This window comes from Oncorhynchus gorbuscha, unplaced genomic scaffold (genome assembly GCF_021184085.1).
Source record: "Oncorhynchus gorbuscha isolate QuinsamMale2020 ecotype Even-year unplaced genomic scaffold, OgorEven_v1.0 Un_scaffold_295, whole genome shotgun sequence".
In the NCBI taxonomy this organism is placed as follows: domain Eukaryota; kingdom Metazoa; phylum Chordata; class Actinopteri; order Salmoniformes; family Salmonidae; genus Oncorhynchus; species Oncorhynchus gorbuscha.
Window position 1 is genome coordinate 549074 of NW_025745159.1, and position 20107 is coordinate 569180.

Here is a 20107-nt window from a genome sequence, read left to right on the forward strand (position 1 = left end):
GGTGTTAGAGGATGGTGTTAGTTAGAGGATGGTGTTAGAGGATGGTGTTAGTTAGAGGACGGTGTTAGTTAGAGGATGATGTTAGTTAGAGGACGGTGTTAGTTAGAGGATGGTGTTAGAGGATGGTGTTAGTTAGAGGACGGTGTTAGTTAGAGGACAGTGTTAGAGGATGGTGTTAGTTAGAGGATGGTGTTAGTTAGAGGATGGTGTTAGTTAGAGGAGGGTGGTAGTTAGAGGATGGTGTTAGTTAGAGGATAGTGTTAGTTAGAGGATGGTGTTAGTTAGAGGACGGTGTTAGTTAGAGGATGGTGTTAGTTAGAGGACGGTGTTAGTTAGAGGAGGGTGGTAGTTAGAGGATGGTGTTAGTTAGAGGATAGTGTTAGTTAGAGGATGGTGTTAGTTAGAGGATGGTGTTAGTTAGAGGATGGTGTTAGTTAGAGGATGATGTTAGTTAGAGGACGGTGTTAGAGGATGGTGTTAGTTAGAGGATGGTGTTAGAGGATGGTGTTAGTTAGAGGATGATCTTAGTTAGAGGATGATGTTAGTTAGAGGACGGTGTTAGAGGATGGTGTTAGTTAGAGGACGGTGTTAGTTAGAGGAGGGTGGTAGTTAGAGGATGGTGTTAGTTAGAGGATGGTGTTAGTTAGAGGATGGTGTTAGTTAGAGGATGATCTTAGTTAGAGGATGATGTTAGTTAGAGGACGGTGTTAGAGGATGGTGTTAGTTAGAGGATGGTGTTAGTTAGAGGATGGTGTTAGTTAGAGGATGGTGTTAGTTAGAGGATGGTGTTAGTTAGAGGACGGTGTTAGTTAGAGGATGATGTTAGTTAGAGGACGGTGTTAGTTAGAGGTTGGTGTTAGAGGATGGTGTTAGTTAGAGGACGGTGTTAGAGGATGGTGTTAGTTAGATGATGGTGTTAGTTAGAGGATGGTGTTAGTTAGAGGATGGTGTTAGTTAGAGGATGGTGTTAGTTAGAGGACGGTGTTAGTTAGAGGTTGGTGTTAGAGGATGGTGTTAGTTAGAGGACGGTGTTAGAGGATGGTGTTAGTTAGATGATGGTGTTAGTTAGAGTTACAGTATATATGGAATAGGGACCCTCTGGGCCCTGGCAGAAAGTAGTGCACTACATAGGGAATAGGGTACCACATCAGACCCTACCCTGGATGGCTATACTCACCACTCTCTGCTGCATGTGAGAGTCCGTTTCCATGGTGATCAGGGTGCACCACACGTAGAGCAACGAGCCGCTGGAACAAGGCACCTGCAAGGACACCAACACACCATCAGATAGGACAGGTACTATTCTCACCTCTGACCTGGAAATAAACAATGACAGTAGATAGGAACTGGAAACACAAGCATTTAGCTCGGTATTACTGCACTGATGGAGCTAGAAACACAAGCATTTAGCTCGGTATTACTGTACTGTTGGAGCTAGAAACACAAGCATTTAGCTCGGTATTACTGTTGGAGCTAGAAACACAAGCATTTAACTAGGTATTACTGTTGGAGCTAGAAACACAAGCATTTAGCTAGGTATTACTGTTGGAGCTAGAAACACAAGCATTTAGCTAGGTATTACTGTTGGAGCTAGGAACACAAGCATTTAGCTAGGTATTACTGTTGGAGCTAGAAACACAAGCATTTAACTAGGTATTACTGTTGGAGCTAGAAACACAAGCATTTAGCTAGGTATTACTGTTGGAGCTAGAAACACAAGCATTTAACTAGGTATTACTGCACTGTTGGAGCTAGAAACACAAGCATTTAGCTAGGTATTACTGTTGGAGCTAGAAACACAAGCATTTAGCTAGGTATTACTGTTGGAGCTAGGAACACAAGCATTTAGCTAGGTATTACTGTTGGAGCTAGAAACACAAGCATTTAACTAGGTATTACTGTTGGAGCTAGAAACACAAGCATTTAGCTAGGTATTACTGTTGGAGCTAGAAACACAAGCATTTAGCTCGGTATTACTGCACTGTTGGAGCTAGAAACACAAGCATTTAGCTAGGTATTACTGTTGGAGCTAGAAACACAAGCATTTAGCTAGGTATTACTGTTGGAGCTAGGAACACAAGCATTTAGCTAGGTATTACTGTTGGAGCTAGAAACACAAGCATTTAACTAGGTATTACTGTTGGAGCTAGAAACACAAGCATTTAGCTAGGTATTACTGTTGGAGCTAGAAACACAAGCATTTAGCTAGGTATTACTGTTGGAGCTAGAAACACAAGCATTTAACTAGGTATTACTGTTGGAGCTAGAAACACAAGCATTTAGCTCGGTATTACTGCACTGTTGGAGCTAGAAACACAAGCATTTAGCTAGGTATTACTGTTGGAGCTAGAAACACAAGCATTTAACTAGGTATTACTGTTGGAGCTAGAAACACAAGCATTTAGCTCGGTATTACTGTACTGTTGGAGCTAGAAACACAAGCATTTAACTAGGTTTTACTGTTGGAGCTAGAAACACAGGCATTTAGCTAGGTTTAACTGTTGGAGCTAGAAACACAAGCATTTAGCTAGGTATTACTGTACTGTTGGAGCTAGAAAAACAAGCATTTAACTAGGTATTACTGTTGGAGCTAGAAACACAAGCATTTAGCTAGGTATTACTGTTGGAGCTAGAAACACAAGCATTTAGCTCGGTATTACTGCACTGTTGGAGCTAGAAACACAAGCATTTAGCTAGGTATTACTGTTGGAGCTAGAAACACAAGCATTTAGCTAGGTATTACTGTTGGAGCTAGGAACACAAGCATTTAGCTAGGTATTACTGTTGGAGCTAGAAACACAAGCATTTAACTAGGTATTACTGTTGGAGCTAGAAACACAAGCATTTAGCTAGGTATTACTGTTGGAGCTAGAAACACAAGCATTTAGCTCGGTATTACTGCACTGTTGGAGCTAGAAACACAAGCATTTAGCTAGGTATTACTGTTTAAACACAAGCATTTAGCTTATTACTGTTGAGCTAGAAACACAAGCATTTAGCTAGGTATTACTGTTGGAGCTAGAAACACAAGCATTTAACTAGGTATTACTGTTGGAGCTAGAAACACAAGCATTTAACTAGGTATTACTGTTGGAGCTAGAAACACAAGCATTTAGCTAGGTATTACTGTTGGAGCTAGAAACACAAGCATTTAACTAGGTATTACTGTTGGAGCTAGAAACACAAGCATTTAGCTCGGTATTACTGCACTGTTGGAGCTAGAAACACAAGCATTTAGCTAGGTATTACTGTTGGAGCTAGAAACACAAGCATTTAACTAGGTATTACTGTTGGAGCTAGAAACACAAGCATTTAGCTCGGTATTACTGTACTGTTGGAGCTAGAAACACAAGCATTTAACTAGGTTTTACTGTTGGAGCTAGAAACACAGGCATTTAGCTAGGTTTAACTGTTGGAGCTAGAAACACAAGCATTTAGCTAGGTATTACTGTACTGTTGGAGCTAGAAAAACAAGCATTTAACTAGGTATTACTGTTGGAGCTAGAAACACAAGCATTTAGCTAGGTATTACTGTTGGAGCTAGAAACACAAGCATTTAGCTAGGTATTACTGTTGGAGCTAGAAACACAAGCATTTAGCTAGGTATTACTGTTGGAGCTAGAAACACAAGCATTTAACTAGGTATTACTGTTGGAGCTAGAAACACAAGCATTTAACTAGGTATTACTGTTGGAGCTAGAAACACAAGCATTTAGCTCGGTATTACTGTACTGTTGGAGCTAGAAACACAAGCATTTAACTAGGTATTACTGTTGGAGCTAGAAACACAAGCATTTAGCTAGGTTTAACTGTTGGAGCTAGAAACACAAGCATTTAGCTAGGTATTACTGTACTGTTGGAGCTAGAAAAACAAGCATTTAACTAGGTATTACTGTTGGAGCTAGAAACACAAGCATTTAGCTAGGTATTACTGTTGGAGCTAGAAACACAAGCATTTAGCTAACTAACCCACGCCCCCTAACTAACCCACGCCCCCTAACTAACCCACGGCCCCTAACTAACCCACGCCCCCTAACTAACCCACGCCCCCTAACTAACCCACGCCCCCTAAATAACCCAGGCCCCTAACTAACCCACGGCCCCTAACTAACACACGCCCCCTAACTAACCCGCGCCCCCTAACTAACCCGCGCCCCCTAATTAAACCAAAGCCCCTAACTAACCCACGCCCCTAACTAACCCGCGCCCCCTAACTAACCCGCGCCCCTAACTAACCCGCGCCCCCTAATTAAACCAAAGCCCCTAACTAACCCACGCCCCCTAACTAACCCACGGCCCACTGAGTCACGTCACGCTCATCACGTTGTCCCAACACCATCACCTTCTGTCACCCAACACGGCTCCCAACTGGTTTTCTGCAGTTGTACAAGAGAACCCACACAAAGCTCCAACACCATCCAACAGTTAAGTCCCAATGACAATTTAACTGTTAGCGTGGGATAATAGCCCATTAAACTCTGTCAGCTCTGAGAAGATTTAAACGCTGAAAATTTGCCTTTCAGAAGGGTTATTGGTTGTGTGTTCAACCCCTCAATGAAACCCTATGCACTACTTTAGAAACAGCCCCCTACAGGATTCTGGATCTAAAGTAGTGCCATTTGGGAGGCTCTTATCACTGGCTCTAGGAGAAGACCTACACCGTGGGCCGTGCCATTTGGGAAAGGCGGATCTTAACGCATCACTGGCTCTAATTCCTCCGACCCCCCCCTGACTCCTCGTTAAGACCTACACCGTGCCAAAGGCCGTTACAACACTGCCTTTCCCCCTCCGACCCCCTGACTCCTCGTTAAGACCTACACCGTGCCAAAGGCCGTTACAACACTGCCTTTCCCCCTCCGATCCCCTGACTCCTCGTTAAGACTTACACCGTGCCAAAGGCCGTTACAACACTGCCTTTCCCCTCCGACCCCCTGACTCCTCGTTAAGACCTACACCGTGCCAAAGGCCGTTACAACACTGCCTTTCCCCCTCCGACCCCCTGACTCCTCGTTAAGACTTACACCGTGCCAAAGGCCGTTACAACACTGCCTAATTTACAGTCCAAAGCGAGGTCAGCGACTTTATTTACTGCGGACAAAACACCAGGCATGAACGCAATAACCGACGTTCTGTTCTGTTCTGTTCAGCTCTGACAACGGCCTCGGGTTCCTCTTGTGTGAAGGAGAACACTGCTAGACACGGGCTGGTCCACCAACACACTCTACCCCCTCCATGGTTACAGACCTAGTTTAACCTGGTCCACCAACACACTCTACCCCCTCCATGGTTACAGACCTAGTTTAATCATCAGGGGGTAACCTGGTCCACCAACACACTCTACCCCTCCATGGTTACAGACCTAGTTTAATCATCAGGGGTAACCTGGAGAGACCAACACACTCTACCCCCTCCATGGTTACAGACCTAGAGAGAGAATCATCAGGGAGAACCTGAGAGAGAGAGAGAGAGAGAGAGAGAGAGAAGAGACAGAGAGAGACCCTGACCCAGAGAGTTAGAGAGAGAGAGAGAGAGAGAGAGAGAGAGAGAGAGAGAGAGAGAGAGAGAGAGAGAGAGAGAGAGAGAGAGACCCTTGAATTGAATTGAGAGAGAGTCTGGTGTGTGCGTATCTGTGTCTGTACTCACCTGTACCACAGAGCTACTCCCCCTCTCCTTCTCCTTCCTCTCCAGTCTGACATCCCGAGACCAGTCCTCATCTCCTCTGGTTCTGACACACAGCTCTGTCAGCTCTGAGTCCTCCAGCACGTAGGAGGGCAGCTTCCTCCCAGCCTCCAGACAGTCAACATGTTCCTTAACCACCGTCTGGTCTTCTGGATTCACATAGTGCTGCACCACCCGCAGATCAATGTCCTGAGACAGGTAACTACACATCACCTGGCGACCACAGATGATTACCTAGAGAGAGAGGGGGAGAGAGAGAGAGAGAGAGAGAGAGAGAGAGAGAGAGAGAGAGAGAGAGAGAGAGAGAGAGAGGGAGAGAGAGAGAGAGAGAGAGAGAGAGAGAGAGAGAGGGAGAGAGAGAGAGAGAGGGAGAGAGAGAGAGAGACAGAGAGAGAGAGAGACAGTGGTTATGTAAGAGTCAAAACTAGACTTGATGGATATATCAGGTTATTGATCAACACACTGACACAGTTGTGTTAATCAGGGATGATGGTCAGTATGGGTCCTGCCTGCTGCTGTCCCCCAGTCTGATTGGCTCCTGAAGTCACTGTGTCTGTCACTATCATTATCAGACGGCCAAGCTGTCCTCTCTACTCCTCCCTGTACTCTACAGAACACCACGGCCAAGCTGTCCTCTCTATTCCTCCCTGTACTCTACAGAACACCACGGCCAAGCTGTCCTCTCTACTCCTCCCTGTACTCTACAGAACACCACGGCCAAGCTGTCCTCTCTATTCCTCCCTGTACTCTACAGAACACCACGGCCAAGCTGTCCTCTCTATTCCTCCCTGTACTCTACAGAACACCACGTCCAAGCTGTCCTCCTCTCTATTCCTCCCTGTACTCTACAGAACACCACGGCCAAGCTGCCCTCCTCTCTATTCCTCCCTGTACTCTACAGAACACCACGGCCAAGCTGTCCTCTCTATTCCTCCCTGTACTCTACAGAACACCACGGCCAAGCTGTCCTCCTCTCTATTCCTCCCTGTACTCTACAGAACACCACGGCCAAGCTGTCCTCTCTATTCCTCCCTGTACTCTACAGAACACCACGGCCAAGCTGTCCTCCTCTCTATTCCTCCCTGTACTCTACAGAACACCACGGCCGAAATGGCACCCTATTCCCTCTGGGCCCTGGTCTAAAGTAGCGCACTACATAGGGAATAGGGTGCCATTTTGGACCAAACCCACATCTCCCTCTGGTCCAGCTCTAACCCAGCTCAGTCACCAGGAAGCCCTCATCTGTTCATGACAATTCTAATTCAGCTCACAATTCATTGTTGCCACCACCCAGTGTGTGTGTGTGTGTGTGTGTGTGTGTGTGTGTGTGTGTGTGTGTGTTCTCTGGGTGGTGGTGTTGATAATGGTGGTGAGGAGAGGGATTGGTCTCTAAAGAGAGAGAATTCTCCAGCTCATCAATCATCCCTTTATAGCCCCTCTCACAGGCTCTCCATCACGTAATCACACACACACACACACACACACACACACACACACACACACACACACACACACACACACACACACACACACACACACACACACACACACACACACACACACACACACACACACACACACACACACACACACACACACACACACACACACACACACGTCCCACAGCCAGCCTGTGACCAGAGACATCTCCCGTTGCTGTAAGGAGCTGTCACAATCTCCCGGCAGTTTGTTAGGGGATTGGATGTGACCAGGGCTTACACCCGTGTCGTTTGAGCCAACGAGAACAAGATGTCTGAGCGGAGCAGATAAGAATGTAGCCGTTCTGTTTTGTCTGCAGGCCAGAACTAGAGACGTGTGACACTTGACAGTGTTTCCAAAACAAAGCGTCCCCACATTTCAGAGAAGGCATCTCAAGATTTGTGGGGAATTAAATGTTTGTTCCAATTCAACCACGGTTTTTGGTACGTTTATTCAGCTGTTGTAAAAAATAAAAATAAAAAGTGATGTTTTATGTAACATTTCTTGAACACGGATCAATTTAAAGTCTTGTACATTTCCTGTTCTGTTTCTGTGGAGACGACTCCACTAACAGGATCACTTCCTGTTCTGTTTCTGTGGAGACGACTCCACTAACAGGATCACTTCCTGTTCTGTTTCTGTGGAGACGACTCCACTAACAGGATCACTTCCTGTTCTGTTTCTGTGGAGACGACTCCACTAACAGGATCACTTCCTGTTCTGTTTCTGTGGAGACGACTCCACTAACAGGATCACTTCCTGTTCTGTTTCTGTGGAGACGACTCCACTAACAGGATCACTTCCTGTTCTGTTTCTGTGGAGACGACTCCACTAACAGGATCACTTCCTGTTCTGTTTCTGTGGAGACGACTCCACTAACAGGATCACTTCCTGTTCTGTTTCTGTGGAGACGACTCCACTAACAGGATCACTTCCTGTTCTGTTTCTGTGGAGACGACTCCACTAACAGGATCACTTCCTGTTCTGTTTCTGTGGAGACGACTCCACTAACAGGATCACTTCCTGTCTGTCTGTGGTGACGACTCCACTAACAGGAACACTTCCTGTCTGTCTGTGGTGACGACTCCACTAACAGGAACACTTCCTGTCTGTCTGTGGTGACTAGTGTTCCCGTTGTAACAACAGACAGGATGTAGTTCTCGAACCATCAAGCATCACACACAGAGTAGAAGGTCATCAGAGGTTAAGGGTTAACTCCAGATGAAATGGGGTCATTTATAGGTAAAGGTGTGTCAGTCAGCTGTCTCTTGATAAGGTGTGTCATTCAGCTGTCTCTTTATCAGGTAAAGGTGTGTCATTCAGCCGTCTCTTGATAAGGTAAAGGTGTGTCATTCAGCTGTCTCTTGATAAGGTGTGTCATTCAGCTGTCTCTTTATCAGGTAAAGGTGTGTCATTCAGCCGTCTCTTGATAAGGTAAAGGTGTGTCATTCAGCTGTCTCTTGATAAGGTAAAGGTGTGTCATTCAGCTGTCTCTTGATAAGGTAAAGGTGTGTCATTCAGCTGTCTCTTGATAAGGTAAAGGTGTGTCATTCAGCTGTCTCTTGATAAGGTAAAGGTGTGTCATTCAGCTGTCTCTTGATAAGGTAAAGGTGTGTCATTCAGCTGTCTCTTGATAAGGTGTGTCAGTCAGCTGTCTCTTGATAAGGTAAAGGTGTGTCATTCAGCTGTCTCTTGATAAGGTAAAGGTGTGTCATTCAGCTGTCTCTTGATAAGGTAAAGGTGTGTCAGTCAGCTGTCTCTTGATAAGGTGTGTCATTCAGCTGTCTCTTGATAAGGTAAAGGTGTGTCATTCAGCTGTCTCTTTATAAGGTAAAGGTGTGTCAGGTAAAGGTGTGTCATTCAGCTGTCTCTTGATAAGGTAAAGGTGTGTCATTCAGCTGTCTCTTGATAAGGTGTGTCATTCAGCTGTCTCTTGATAAGGTAAAGGTGTCATTCAGCCGTCTCTTGATAAGGTGTGTGTCATTCAGCTGTCTCTTGATAAGGTGTGTCATTCAGCTGTCTCTTGATAAGGTAAGGTGTGTCATTCAGCTGTCTCTTGATAAGGTGGTGTGTGTCAGTCAGCTGTCTCTTGATAAGGTGTGTCATTCAGCTGTCTCTTGATAAGGTAAAGGTGTGTCATTCAGCTGTCTCTTGATAAGGTAAAGGTGTGTCAGTCAGCTGTCTCTTGATAAGGTGTGTCATTCAGCTGTCTCTTGATAAGGTAAAGGTGTGTCATTCAGCTGTCTCTTTATAAGGTAAAGGTGTGTCATTCAGCTGTCTCTTGATAAGGTAAAGGTGTGTCAGTCAGCTGTCTCTTGATAAGGTAAAGGTCTGTCATTCAGCTGTCTCTTGATAAGGTGTGTCATTCAGCTGTCTCTTTATAAGGTAAAGGTGTGTCATTCAGCTGTCTCTTGATAAGGTAAAGGTGTGTCAGTCAGCTGTCTCTTGATAAGGTAAAGGTGTGTCAGTCAGCTGTCTCTTGATAAGGTAAAGGTGTGTCAGTCAGCTGTCTCTTGATAAGGTAAAGGTGTGTCAGTCAGCTGTCTCTTGATAAGGTAAAGGTGTGTCATTCAGCTGCTAGTGAATGAGTGGTGACTAAAGAGTTAAATGGACCCAGCCACAACAGGAAGTGATGGGTAGGGAGCTCAGACAATGTCCTGTGATGTCCAGGACCTGTTTCTGCACCCATATAGAGTTACTGAATTCAATACCAGTATGGATCAAACCGATAAGGTTTAGACTAAGCTGCTAACTAAAACCCCTCTAACTAACTAACTAACTAACTAACTAACTAACTAACTAACTAACTAACTAACACAGCACACCGATAGTGGAGGTGTAGACTAGTGTTCAGCTGCTAGTTAGTTAGTTAGTTAGTTAGTTAGTTAGTTAGTTTAAACCCCTAACTAACTAACTAACTAACTAACTAACTAACTAACTAACTAACTAACTAACTAACTAACTAACTAACACAGCACACTGATAGTGAAGGTGTAGACTAGTATTCAGCTGCTAGTTAGTTAGTTAGTTAATTAGTTAGTTAGTTAGAGGGGTTTAAACTAACACAGTAAACTGATAGTGAAGGTGTAGACTAGTGTTCAGCTGCTAGTTAGTTAGTTAGTTAAGTTTAAACCCCTCAGCAACTACCGATAACTAACTAACTAACACAGCACACTAGTGAAGGTGTAGACTAGTATTCAGCTGCTAGTTAGTTAGTTAGTTAGTTAGTTAGTTAGTTAGTTAGTTAGTTAGAACTAAACTAACACAGCACACCGATAGTGAAGGTGTAGACTAGTATTCAGCTGTTAGTTAGTTAGTTAGTTAGTTAGTTAGTTAGTTAGTTAGTTAGTTAGTTAGTTAGTTAGTGGGGTATAAACTAACACAGTAAACTGATAGTGAAGGTGTAGACTAGTGTTCAGCTGCTAGTTAGTTAGTTAGTTAGTTAGTTAGTTAGTTAGTTAGTTAGTTAGTTAGTTAGCTAGTTAGTTAGGTAGTTAGAGGGGTTTAAACTACCACAGTAAACTGAGGACAAAGACAAACAGAATGGCACGACAGGAGGATGGGTTGCACATGAATTGCCTTTTGGGAACAATAAAGATTTCTTGAATTGAATACCTGTTTCTGGACACCGTTGAGCTGCAACACCTTGATGATGAGCGACGCAGTCCGTCCTTTATATTGGATAGTCCTCAACAGAGTCCCCACGTTGTCCACACTGAAGGCCTCAGACCAACGCCAGTTACCCCAGCCCTCTATACAGATATGAAGGAGCTGGGAGAGGGGAGGGGGAGAGGAGGAGGAGGAGAGGGGGAGGAGGAGGAGAGGGGAGAGGGGGGAGAGAGGGAGGGGGGAGAGAGGAGGAGGAGAGGGGGAGAGGAGGAGGAGGAGGAGGAGAGAGGAGAGGAGGAGAGGGGGAGAGAGGAGGAGGAGAGAGGAGAGGAGGAGAGGGGGAGAGGAGGAGGAGAGGGGAGAGAGAGAGGAGGAGGAGAGGAGGAGGAGGAGAGGGGGAGAGGAGGAGGAGAGGGGAGAGGGGGAGAGAGGGGAGGAGAGGGGAGGGGGAGAGGGGAGGGCCCTGGGGGAGAGAGGAGGAGGAGAGGGGGAGAGAGGAGGAGGAGAGGAGAGGGGGAGAGAGGAGGAGGAGAGGAGGGAGGAGGAGGAGGAGGGGGAGAGGAGGAGGAGAGGGGAGAGGGGGAGAGAGGAGGAGGAGAGGAGAGGGGGAGAAGGAGGGGGAGGAGAGGAGGAGGAGGAGGAGAGGGAGGGAGGAGGAGGAGAGGGAAGGGGGAGAGGAGAGGGGGAGAAGGAGAGGAGGAGGAGGAGAGGGGAGGGAGGAGAGGGGAGGGAGGGGGAGAGGAGAGGGGGAGAAGGAGGGGGAGGAGAGAGAGGAGGAGGAGAGAGGAGAGGGGAAGGGGGAGAGGAGAGGGGGAGAAGGAGAGGAGGAGGAGGAGAGGGGAGGGGGAGAGGAGAAGGAGAAGAAGAAAGGGGGAGAGGAGGAGAGGGGGAGGAGAGGTGAAGAGGGGGGAGGAGAGGAGAGGGGGAGAGAGGAGGTGGGAGGAGAGGGGGGAGAGGGGGAGAGAGGAGGAGGAGAGGGTGGGGGGAGGAGGAGAGGGGGAGAGAGGGGAGAGGGAGGAGGAGAGAGGAGAAGAGACAAACATTAACATACAGTATTTATGCCTGACACACATTAGGAGTGGGGTCAGGAAGTCTGAGAGGTACCTGGTCAGGGCCCTGACACACACAAAGACACACACACAAAGACACACACACACACAAAGACACACACACACACAAAGACACACACACACACACAAGACACACACACACACACACACACACACACACACACACACACACACACACACACACACACACACACACACACACACACACACACACACACACACACACACACACACACACACACACACACTCTTTGATCCTGTGTGAACTCCACACTGCCTCTCGTCTGAACAGAGATCCCGTTACAATAACACCACTAATCAAAGCCTCAATTCAGTTACTCCCAGATCATCATCCTCGTCGCCGAGTCGGCCTTCTCCATGGACATGACATCAGAGAGGAGAGGAGAGGAGAGGAGCGAGAAGGCTGGAGGAGAGGAGAGGAGAGGAGCGGAGAGGAGAGGAGGGGAGAGAGAGGAGAGGAGAGGAGCGAGAGCGGAGAGAGAAGGCTGGAGGAGAGGAGAGGAGAGGAGAGGAGAGGAGAGGGAGGAGAGGAGAGGAGAGGAGAGGAGAGGAGGGGAGAGAAGGCTGGAGGAGAGGAGAGGAGAGGAGAGGAGGGGAGGAGAGGAGAGGAGAGGAGGGAGAGAGAAGGCTGGAGGAGAGGAGAGGAGAGGAGAGGAGGGAGAGAAGGCTGGAGGAGAGGAGAGGAGCGGAGAGGAGAGGGAGAGAGAGAGAGGGAGGAGCGGAGAGGAGGGGAGAGAGAGGAGAGGAGAGGAGCGAGAGCGGAGAAAGAAGGCTGGAGAGAGGAGAGGAGCGGAGCGAGAGCGGAGAAAGAAGGCTGGAGAGAGGAGAGGAGAGGAGAGAGCGGAGAGAGAAGGCTGGAGGAGAGGAGAGGAGCGGAGCGAGAGCGGAGAAAGAAGGCTGGAGGAGAGGAGCGGAGAGGAGAGTGCCTCGACACACACACACCTCAGGAGAGCACCTCAGGCCCATCTGTGGAGAGGAGAGTTTGTTATTTCAACAGCCCCTCCCTTCCTCCCCCCTTGGCCCCCTCCTCCCCCGCGTCCGTTTTTATCATGCCTGTGGTTGGCCGTGACCTTTAGGGAACAGACACAATAACGTCTCCCTCCCCTCAGACTTCAAATGGTGGCGGACTCTCTTATTTGAGTTCAGCATCAATCCAAGCTGCGAAACACAGTGACACACCACTGATCTGGACACGAAAACAACACAGGTCTGAATGAAGGGTCCCAAATGGAGCCCTATTCCCTACGTAGTACACTACTATAGACCAGGGCCCTATTCCCTACGTAGTACACTACTATAGACCAGGGCCCTATTCCCTACGTAGTACACTACTATAGACCAGGGCCCTATTCCCTACGTAGTACACTACTATAGACCAGGGCCCTATTCCCTACGTAGTACACTACTTTAGACCAGAGCCCTATTCCCTATATAGTGCACTACTTTAGACCAGGACCCTATTCCCTATATAGTGCACTACTATAGACCAGGGCACTATTCCCTATATAGTACACTACTATAGACCAGGGCCCTATTCCCTATATAGTACACTACTATAGACCAGGGCCCTATTCCCTATATAGTACACTACTATAGACCAGAGCCCTATTCCCTATATAGTGCACTACTATAGACCAGGGCCCTATTCCCTATATAGTACACTACTATAGACCAGGGCCCTATTCCCTATATAGTGCACTACTATAGACCAGGGCCCTATTCCCTATATAGTGCACTACTATAGACCAGGGCCCTATTCCCTATATAGTACACTACTATAGACCAGGGCCCTATTCCCTATATAGTGCACTACTATAGACCAGGGCCCTATTCCCTATATAGTACACTACTATAGACCAGGGCCCTATTCCCTATATAGTGCACTACTATAGACCAGGGCCCTATTCCCTATATAGTACACTACTATAGACCAGGGCCCTATTCCCTATATAGTGCACTACTATAGACCAGGGCCCTATTCCCTATATAGTGCACTACTTTAGACCAGGACCCTATTCCCTATATAGTGCACTACTATAGACCAGGGCCCTATTCCCTATATAGTACACTACTTTAGACCAGGGCCCTATTCCCTGTATAGTACACTACTATAGACCAGGGCCCTATTCCCTATATAGAGCACTACTTTAGACCAGGGCCCTATTCCCTATATAGTGCACTACTTTAGACCAGGGCCCTATTCCCTATATAGTACACTACTATAGACCAGGGCCCTATTCCCTATATAGTGGTACTATTATAGACCAGGGCCCTGGCCTGGTCTCGCCCGGTCTTGTCTAGTCTAGCCTGGTCTGGTCTAGCCTGGTCTGGTCTGGTCTGGTCTAGCCTGGTCTGGTTTGGTCTGGTCTAGTCTAGTTTGGTCTGGTCTGGTCTAGTCTGGTCTGGCCTGGGCTAGGCTGGTCTGGTCTAGCCTAATCTGGTCTGGTCTAGGCTGGTCTAGCCTGGTCTGGTCTGGTCTAGGCTGGTCTAGCCTGGTCTGGTCTGGCCTGGTCTGGCCTGGCCTTCTGGTCTGGCCTGGTCTGGTCTGGTCTAGTCTGGTCTGGCCTGGTCTAGTCTGGTCTGGTCTAAGCTGGTCTGGCCTGGTCTAGCCTAGTCTGGTCTAAGCTGGTATGGTCTAGCCTAGTCTGGTCTGGTCTAGTTTGGTTTTGCCTAGTCTGGTCTGGCCTGGTCTGGTCTATTCTGGTCTAGTCTAGTCTGGTTCGGTCTAGTCTAGTCTGGTCTGGTCTAGTCTGGCCTGGTCTGGTCTAGTCTGGTCTAGTCTGGTCTGGTCTGGTCTGGTCTAGTCTGGTCTAGTCTGGTCTGGTCTGGTCTGGTCTAGTCTGGTCTAGTCTAGTCTGGTCTGGTCTGGTCTGGTCTGGTCTGGTCTGGTCTGGCCTGTCTGGTCTGGTCTGGTCTGGTCTGGTCTGGTCTGGTCTGGTCTGGTCTGGTCTGGTCTGGTCTAGTCTGGTCTGGTCTGGTCTGGTCTGGTCTGGTCTGGTCTGGTCTGGTCTGGTCTGGTCTGGTCTGGTCTGGTCTGGTCTGGTCTGGTCTGGTCTAGGTCTGGTCTGGTCTGGTCTGGTCTGGTCTAGTCTAGTCTGGTCTGGTCTAGTCTGGTCTAGTCTGGTCTAAGTCTGGTCTGGTCTAGCCTAGTCTGGTCTGGTCTAGTTTGGTTTTGCCTAGTCTGGCCTGGTCTGGTCTAGTCTGGTCTAGTCTGGTCTGGTCTGGTCTGGTCTGGTCTGGTCTGGTTTGGTCTGGCCTGGTTTGGTCTGGTCTGGTTTGGTCTGGCCTGGCCTGGTCTGGTCTGGTCTGGCCTAGTCTGGTCTAGTCTGGTCTGGTCTGGTCTGGTTTGGTCTGGCCTGGTCTGGCCTGGTCTGGTCTGGTCTGGTCTGGTCTGGTCTAACCTGGTCTGGTCTAGTCTGGTCTGGTCTGGTCTGGTCTGGTCCTGGCCTGGTCTGGTCTGGTCTGGTCTGGTCTGGTCTGGCCTGGCCTGGCCTGGTCTGGTCTGGTCTGGTCTGGTTTGGTTTGGTTTGGTCTGGTCTGGTCTGGTCTGGCCTGGCCTGGTCTGGTCTGGTCTGGTTTGGTTTGGTTTGGTCTGGTCTGGTCTGGTCTGGTCTGGTCTAACCTGGTCTGGCCTGGTCTGGTCTGGTCTGGCCTGGTCTGGTCTGGTCTGGTCTGGCCTGGTCTGGTCTGGTCTGGTCTAGTCTGGTCTGGTCTGGTCTAACCTGGTCTGGTCTGGTCTAACCTGGTCTGGTCTGGTCTAACCTGGTCTGGTCTGGTCTGGTCTGGTCTAACCTGGTCTGGTCTGGTCTGGTCTGGTCTGGTCTAACCTGGTCTGGTCTGGTCTGGTTCGGTCTGGTCTGGTCTGGTCTGGTTCGGTCTGGTCTGGTCTGGTCCGGTCTGGTCCGGTCTGGTCTGGTCTGGTTTGGTCTGGTCTGGTTCGGTCTGGTCTGGTCTGGTCTGGTCTGGTCTGGTCTGGTCTGGTCTGGTCTGGTTCGGTCTGGTCTGGTCTGCCAGAGACTAGGTTAACAGCAGTGAGTGAAACAGAGCAACACCGCCTGATAAAATGTACAACATGTCCTCTTGGCCCTGTTTTTCTGTTCTGTTTCACCCCCGAGGAGAAGTTCACTAAGAAACACAGCCAAGTCATTCCACAGAGACATATGCCTTAATGTCTCAGCTGAACAGAACAGAACAGAACAGAAGGAAACAGAACAGAACGGAACAGAACAGAACAGAGGAGGAACAGAACCAACACAAAAACCCAGACCATTAACAGGCCACAGCGCCAGATCAGATCAACTACATTCACAAGTTGGTATTTTTTTGTTTTGCTCAGAAAACTCTGGAGGCCAAATAAAAATCACATCGGGCCACCAGTTGGGGAAGAGAGACATGAGACAGACACTAAGACAGAGAGAGAGAGAGGGAAGCCTGCAGGACAGAATGAGACAGACACTAAGACAGAGAGAGAGAGAGAGAGAGAGAGAGAGAGAGAGAGAGAGAGAGAGAGAGAGAGAGAGAGAGAGAGAGAGAGTTGGTATTTTTTTGCCTGCAGAAGAACTGGAGACAGACAAATAAAACAGAGCGAGAGAGAGGGAAGAGGACAGGATGAGACAGACACTAAGACAGAGAGAGAGAGAGAGAGAAGCCTGCAGGACAGAATGAGACAGACACTAAGACAGAGAGAGAGAGAGAGAGAGACAGAATGAGACAGAGACTAAGAGAGAGAGAGAGAGAGAGAGAGCCTGCAGGACAGAATGAGACAGACAGGATGAGACAGACACTAGACAGAGAGAGAGAGAGAGAGAGAGAGAGAGAGAGAGAGAGAGAGAGAGAGAGAGAGAGAGAGAGAGAGCCTGCAGGACAGGATGAGACAGACACTAAGACAGAGAGAGAGAGGGAGCCTGCAGGAGAATGAGACAGACACTAAGACAGAGAGAGAGAGAGGGAAGCCTGCAGGACAGAATGAGACAGACACTAAGACAGAGAGAGAGAGGGAAGCCTGCAGGACAGAATGAGACAGACACTAAGACAGAGAGAGAGAGAGAGAGAAGCCTGCAGTACAGGATGAGACAGACTAAGACAGAGAGAGAGAGAGAGAGGAAGCCTGCAGGACAGAATGAGACAGACACTAAGACAGAGAGAGAGAGGGAAGCCTGCAGGACAGAATGAGACAGACACTAAGACAGAGAGAGAGAGGGAAGCCTGCAGCACAGAATGAGACAGACACTAAGACAGAGAGAGAGAAGCCTGCAGTACAGAATGAGACAGACACTAAGACAGAGAGAGAGAGAGGGAAGCCTGCAGGACAGGATGAGACAGACACTGAGACAGAGAGAGAGAGAGAGAGAGGGAAGCCTGCCTCGGCTGGTGGAAGCTGGGTAGTACCAGAACAGTACTAACCCTGGACATTAGACTGGTCCTCTTCATGTTATAGACTCATAGCAGAAAAACAACAAGAATCACAGGAACGTTTCTGTCTGAATTTAACAGTTTATAGACTGACTGGTCTCGTTGTGACTGACTGGTCTCGTTGTGACTGACTGGTCTCGTTGTGACAGACTGGTCTCGTTGTGACTGACTGGTTTCGTTGTGACTGACTGGTCTCGTTGTGACAGACTGGTCTCGTTGTGACAGACTGGTCTCGTTGTGACTGACTGGTCTCGTTGTGACAGACTGGTCTCGTTGTGACTGACTGGTCTCGTTGTGACAGACTGGTCTCGTTGTGACTGACTGGTCTCGTTGTGACTGACTGGTCTCGTTGTGACTGACTGGTCTCGTTGTGACTGACTGGTCTCGTTGTGACTGACTGGTCTCGTTGTGGCTGACTGGTCTCGTTGTGACTGACTGGTCTCGTTGTGACTGACTGGTCTCGTTGTGACTGACTGGTCTCGTTGTGACTGACTGGTCTCGTTGTGACAGACTGGTCTCGTTGTGACTGACTGGTCTCGTTGTGACTGACTGGTCTCGTTGTGACAGACTGGTCTTGTTGTGACTGACTGGTCTTGTTGTGACTGACTGGTCTCGTTGTGACTGACTGGTCTCGTTGTGACTGACTGGTCTCGTTGTGACTGACTGGTCTCGTTGTGACTGACTGGTCTCGTTGTGACTGACTGGTCTCGTTGTGACTGACTGGTCTCGTTGTGACTGACTGGTCTCGTTGTGAGTTGTGACTGACTGGTCTTGTTGTGACTGACTGGTCTTGTTGTGACTGACTGGTCTCATTGTGACAGACTGGTCTCGTTGTGACTGACTGGTCTCGTTGTGACAGACTGGTCTCGTTGTGACTGACTGGTCTCGTTGTGACTGACTGGTCTCGTTGTGACTGACTGGTCTCGTTGTGACTGACTGGTCTCGTTGTGGCTGACTGGTCTCGTTGTGACTGACTGGTCTCGTTGTGACTGACTGGTCTGGTCGTTGTGACTGACTGGTCTCGTTGTGACAGACTGGTCTCGTTGTGACTGACTGGTCTCGTTGTGACTGACTGGTCTCGTTGTGACAGACTGGTCTCGTTGTGACTGACTGGTCTCGTTGTGGCTGACTGGTCTCGTTGTGACTGACTGGTCTTGTTGTGACAGACTGGTCTTGTTGTGATTGACTGGTCTCGTTGTGACTGACTGGTCTCGTTGTGACAGACTGGTCTCGTTGTGACTGACTGGTCTCGTTGTGACTGACTGGTCTCGTTGTGACAGACTGGTCTCGTTGTGACTGACTGGTCTCGTTGTGACTGACTGGTCTCGTTGTGACTGACTGGTCTCGTTGTGACAGACTGGTCTCGTTGTGACTGACTGGTCTCGTTGTGACTGACTGGTCTCGTTGTGACTGACTGGTCTCGTTGTGACTGACTGGTCTCGTTGTGACTGACTGGTCTCGTTGTGACTGACTGGTCTCGTTGTGACTGACTGGTCTCGTTGTGACAGACTGGTCTCGTTGTGACTGACTGGTCTCGTTGTGACTGACTGGTCTCGTTGTGACAGACTGGTCTCGTTGTGACTGACTGGTCTCGTTGTGACAGACTGGTCTCGTTGTGACTGACTGGTCTCGTTGTGACTGACTGGTCTTGTTGTGACTGACTGGTCTCGTTGTGACTGACTGGTCTCGTTGTGACTGACTGGTCCCCGTTGTGACTGACTGGTCTCGTTGTGACTGACTGGTCTCGTTGTGACAGACTGGTCTGGTTGTGACTGACTGGTCTCGTTGTGGCTGACTGGTCTCGTTGTGACAGACTGGTCTCGTTGTGACAGACTGGTCTCGTTGTGACTGACTGGTCTCGTTGTGACTGACTGGTCTCGTTGTGACTGACTGGTCTCGTTGTGACTGACTGGTCTCGTTGTGACTGAAACAGTCGACACATTTCACAAGTCAAAGACTTTGTTGAACGCCGAGTAAGAAGAGAAGCAAAACTTTCCTTCCGCATCGGGGAGAAACAAGGTGAACGAGGTACAACGTAGAGCTGAGGACGACTGGATAACAAGCAACATCTGCCTGGCGCTCACATTACAAAGCTCTTTAAAGGTTAAGACAACACCGTGGCCGGGAGACAGGATGAGGACATCGTCTATAACCCCCCCCTCACCACTGTCACCAGATGAAAATCAATACCGCTGGTGATCCCCGTGTCACAAATCATTAACACACCTATCAAGACTCTCTCACGCCGGGTTTCCTGGGATTTTGGAGGTATTGGCGGCCACATCAGTCCGTTTCCATGGGGATTACAGACAGACAAAATATTTAAAAAACCCAAGCACATAGCTGTGGCACAGCGTTTCAGACCCTGCTGTGATGAAGCAACACCACCACCCATTGCTGTAAATTACCCTGCTGTGAGTCAATTAACCCCCGCTGGGCTGTGTGTGTAACGTCTACCACCCTGCTACGTCATAGGGCCGTTCCCATTCATATATCACAACAACGTTTCCTGGACAACACACTGAGGGAATATAACTCCTAATGTCAAAAATTACAGATTCCTCACTTCCAGACACGAGCCCACACAGCACCCCCTCCCTGGACAGGAAGAGGCAGAGGACCACTGTAATCACTAGTCTACTGTCCTCTCTCTCCTCCTGAGAGGACCACTGGAATCACTAGTCTACTGTCCTCTCTCTTCTCCTGAGAGGACCACTGGAATCACTAGTCTACTGTCCTCTCTCTTCTCCTGAGAGGACCACTGTCATCACTAGTCTACTGTCCTCTCTCTTCTCCTGAGAGGACCACTGTCATCACTAGTCTACTGTCCTCTCTCT

At 48.6% G+C, this 20107-nt stretch overlaps 1 protein-coding gene across 1 annotated transcript in view; it reads right to left on the reverse strand.

Annotated features, from left to right (window-relative positions):
• The window catches only part of LOC124017623 (vacuolar protein sorting-associated protein 13B-like), a 193998-nt gene that overhangs the window by 77295 nt on the left and 96596 nt on the right, over window positions 1-20107 (reverse strand). The window contains 3 exon segments of the mRNA XM_046332876.1: window positions 1178-1261; window positions 5644-5913; window positions 10774-10929. Of these exon segments, the coding sequence (XP_046188832.1) occupies window positions 1178-1261; window positions 5644-5913; window positions 10774-10929 (510 nt within the window).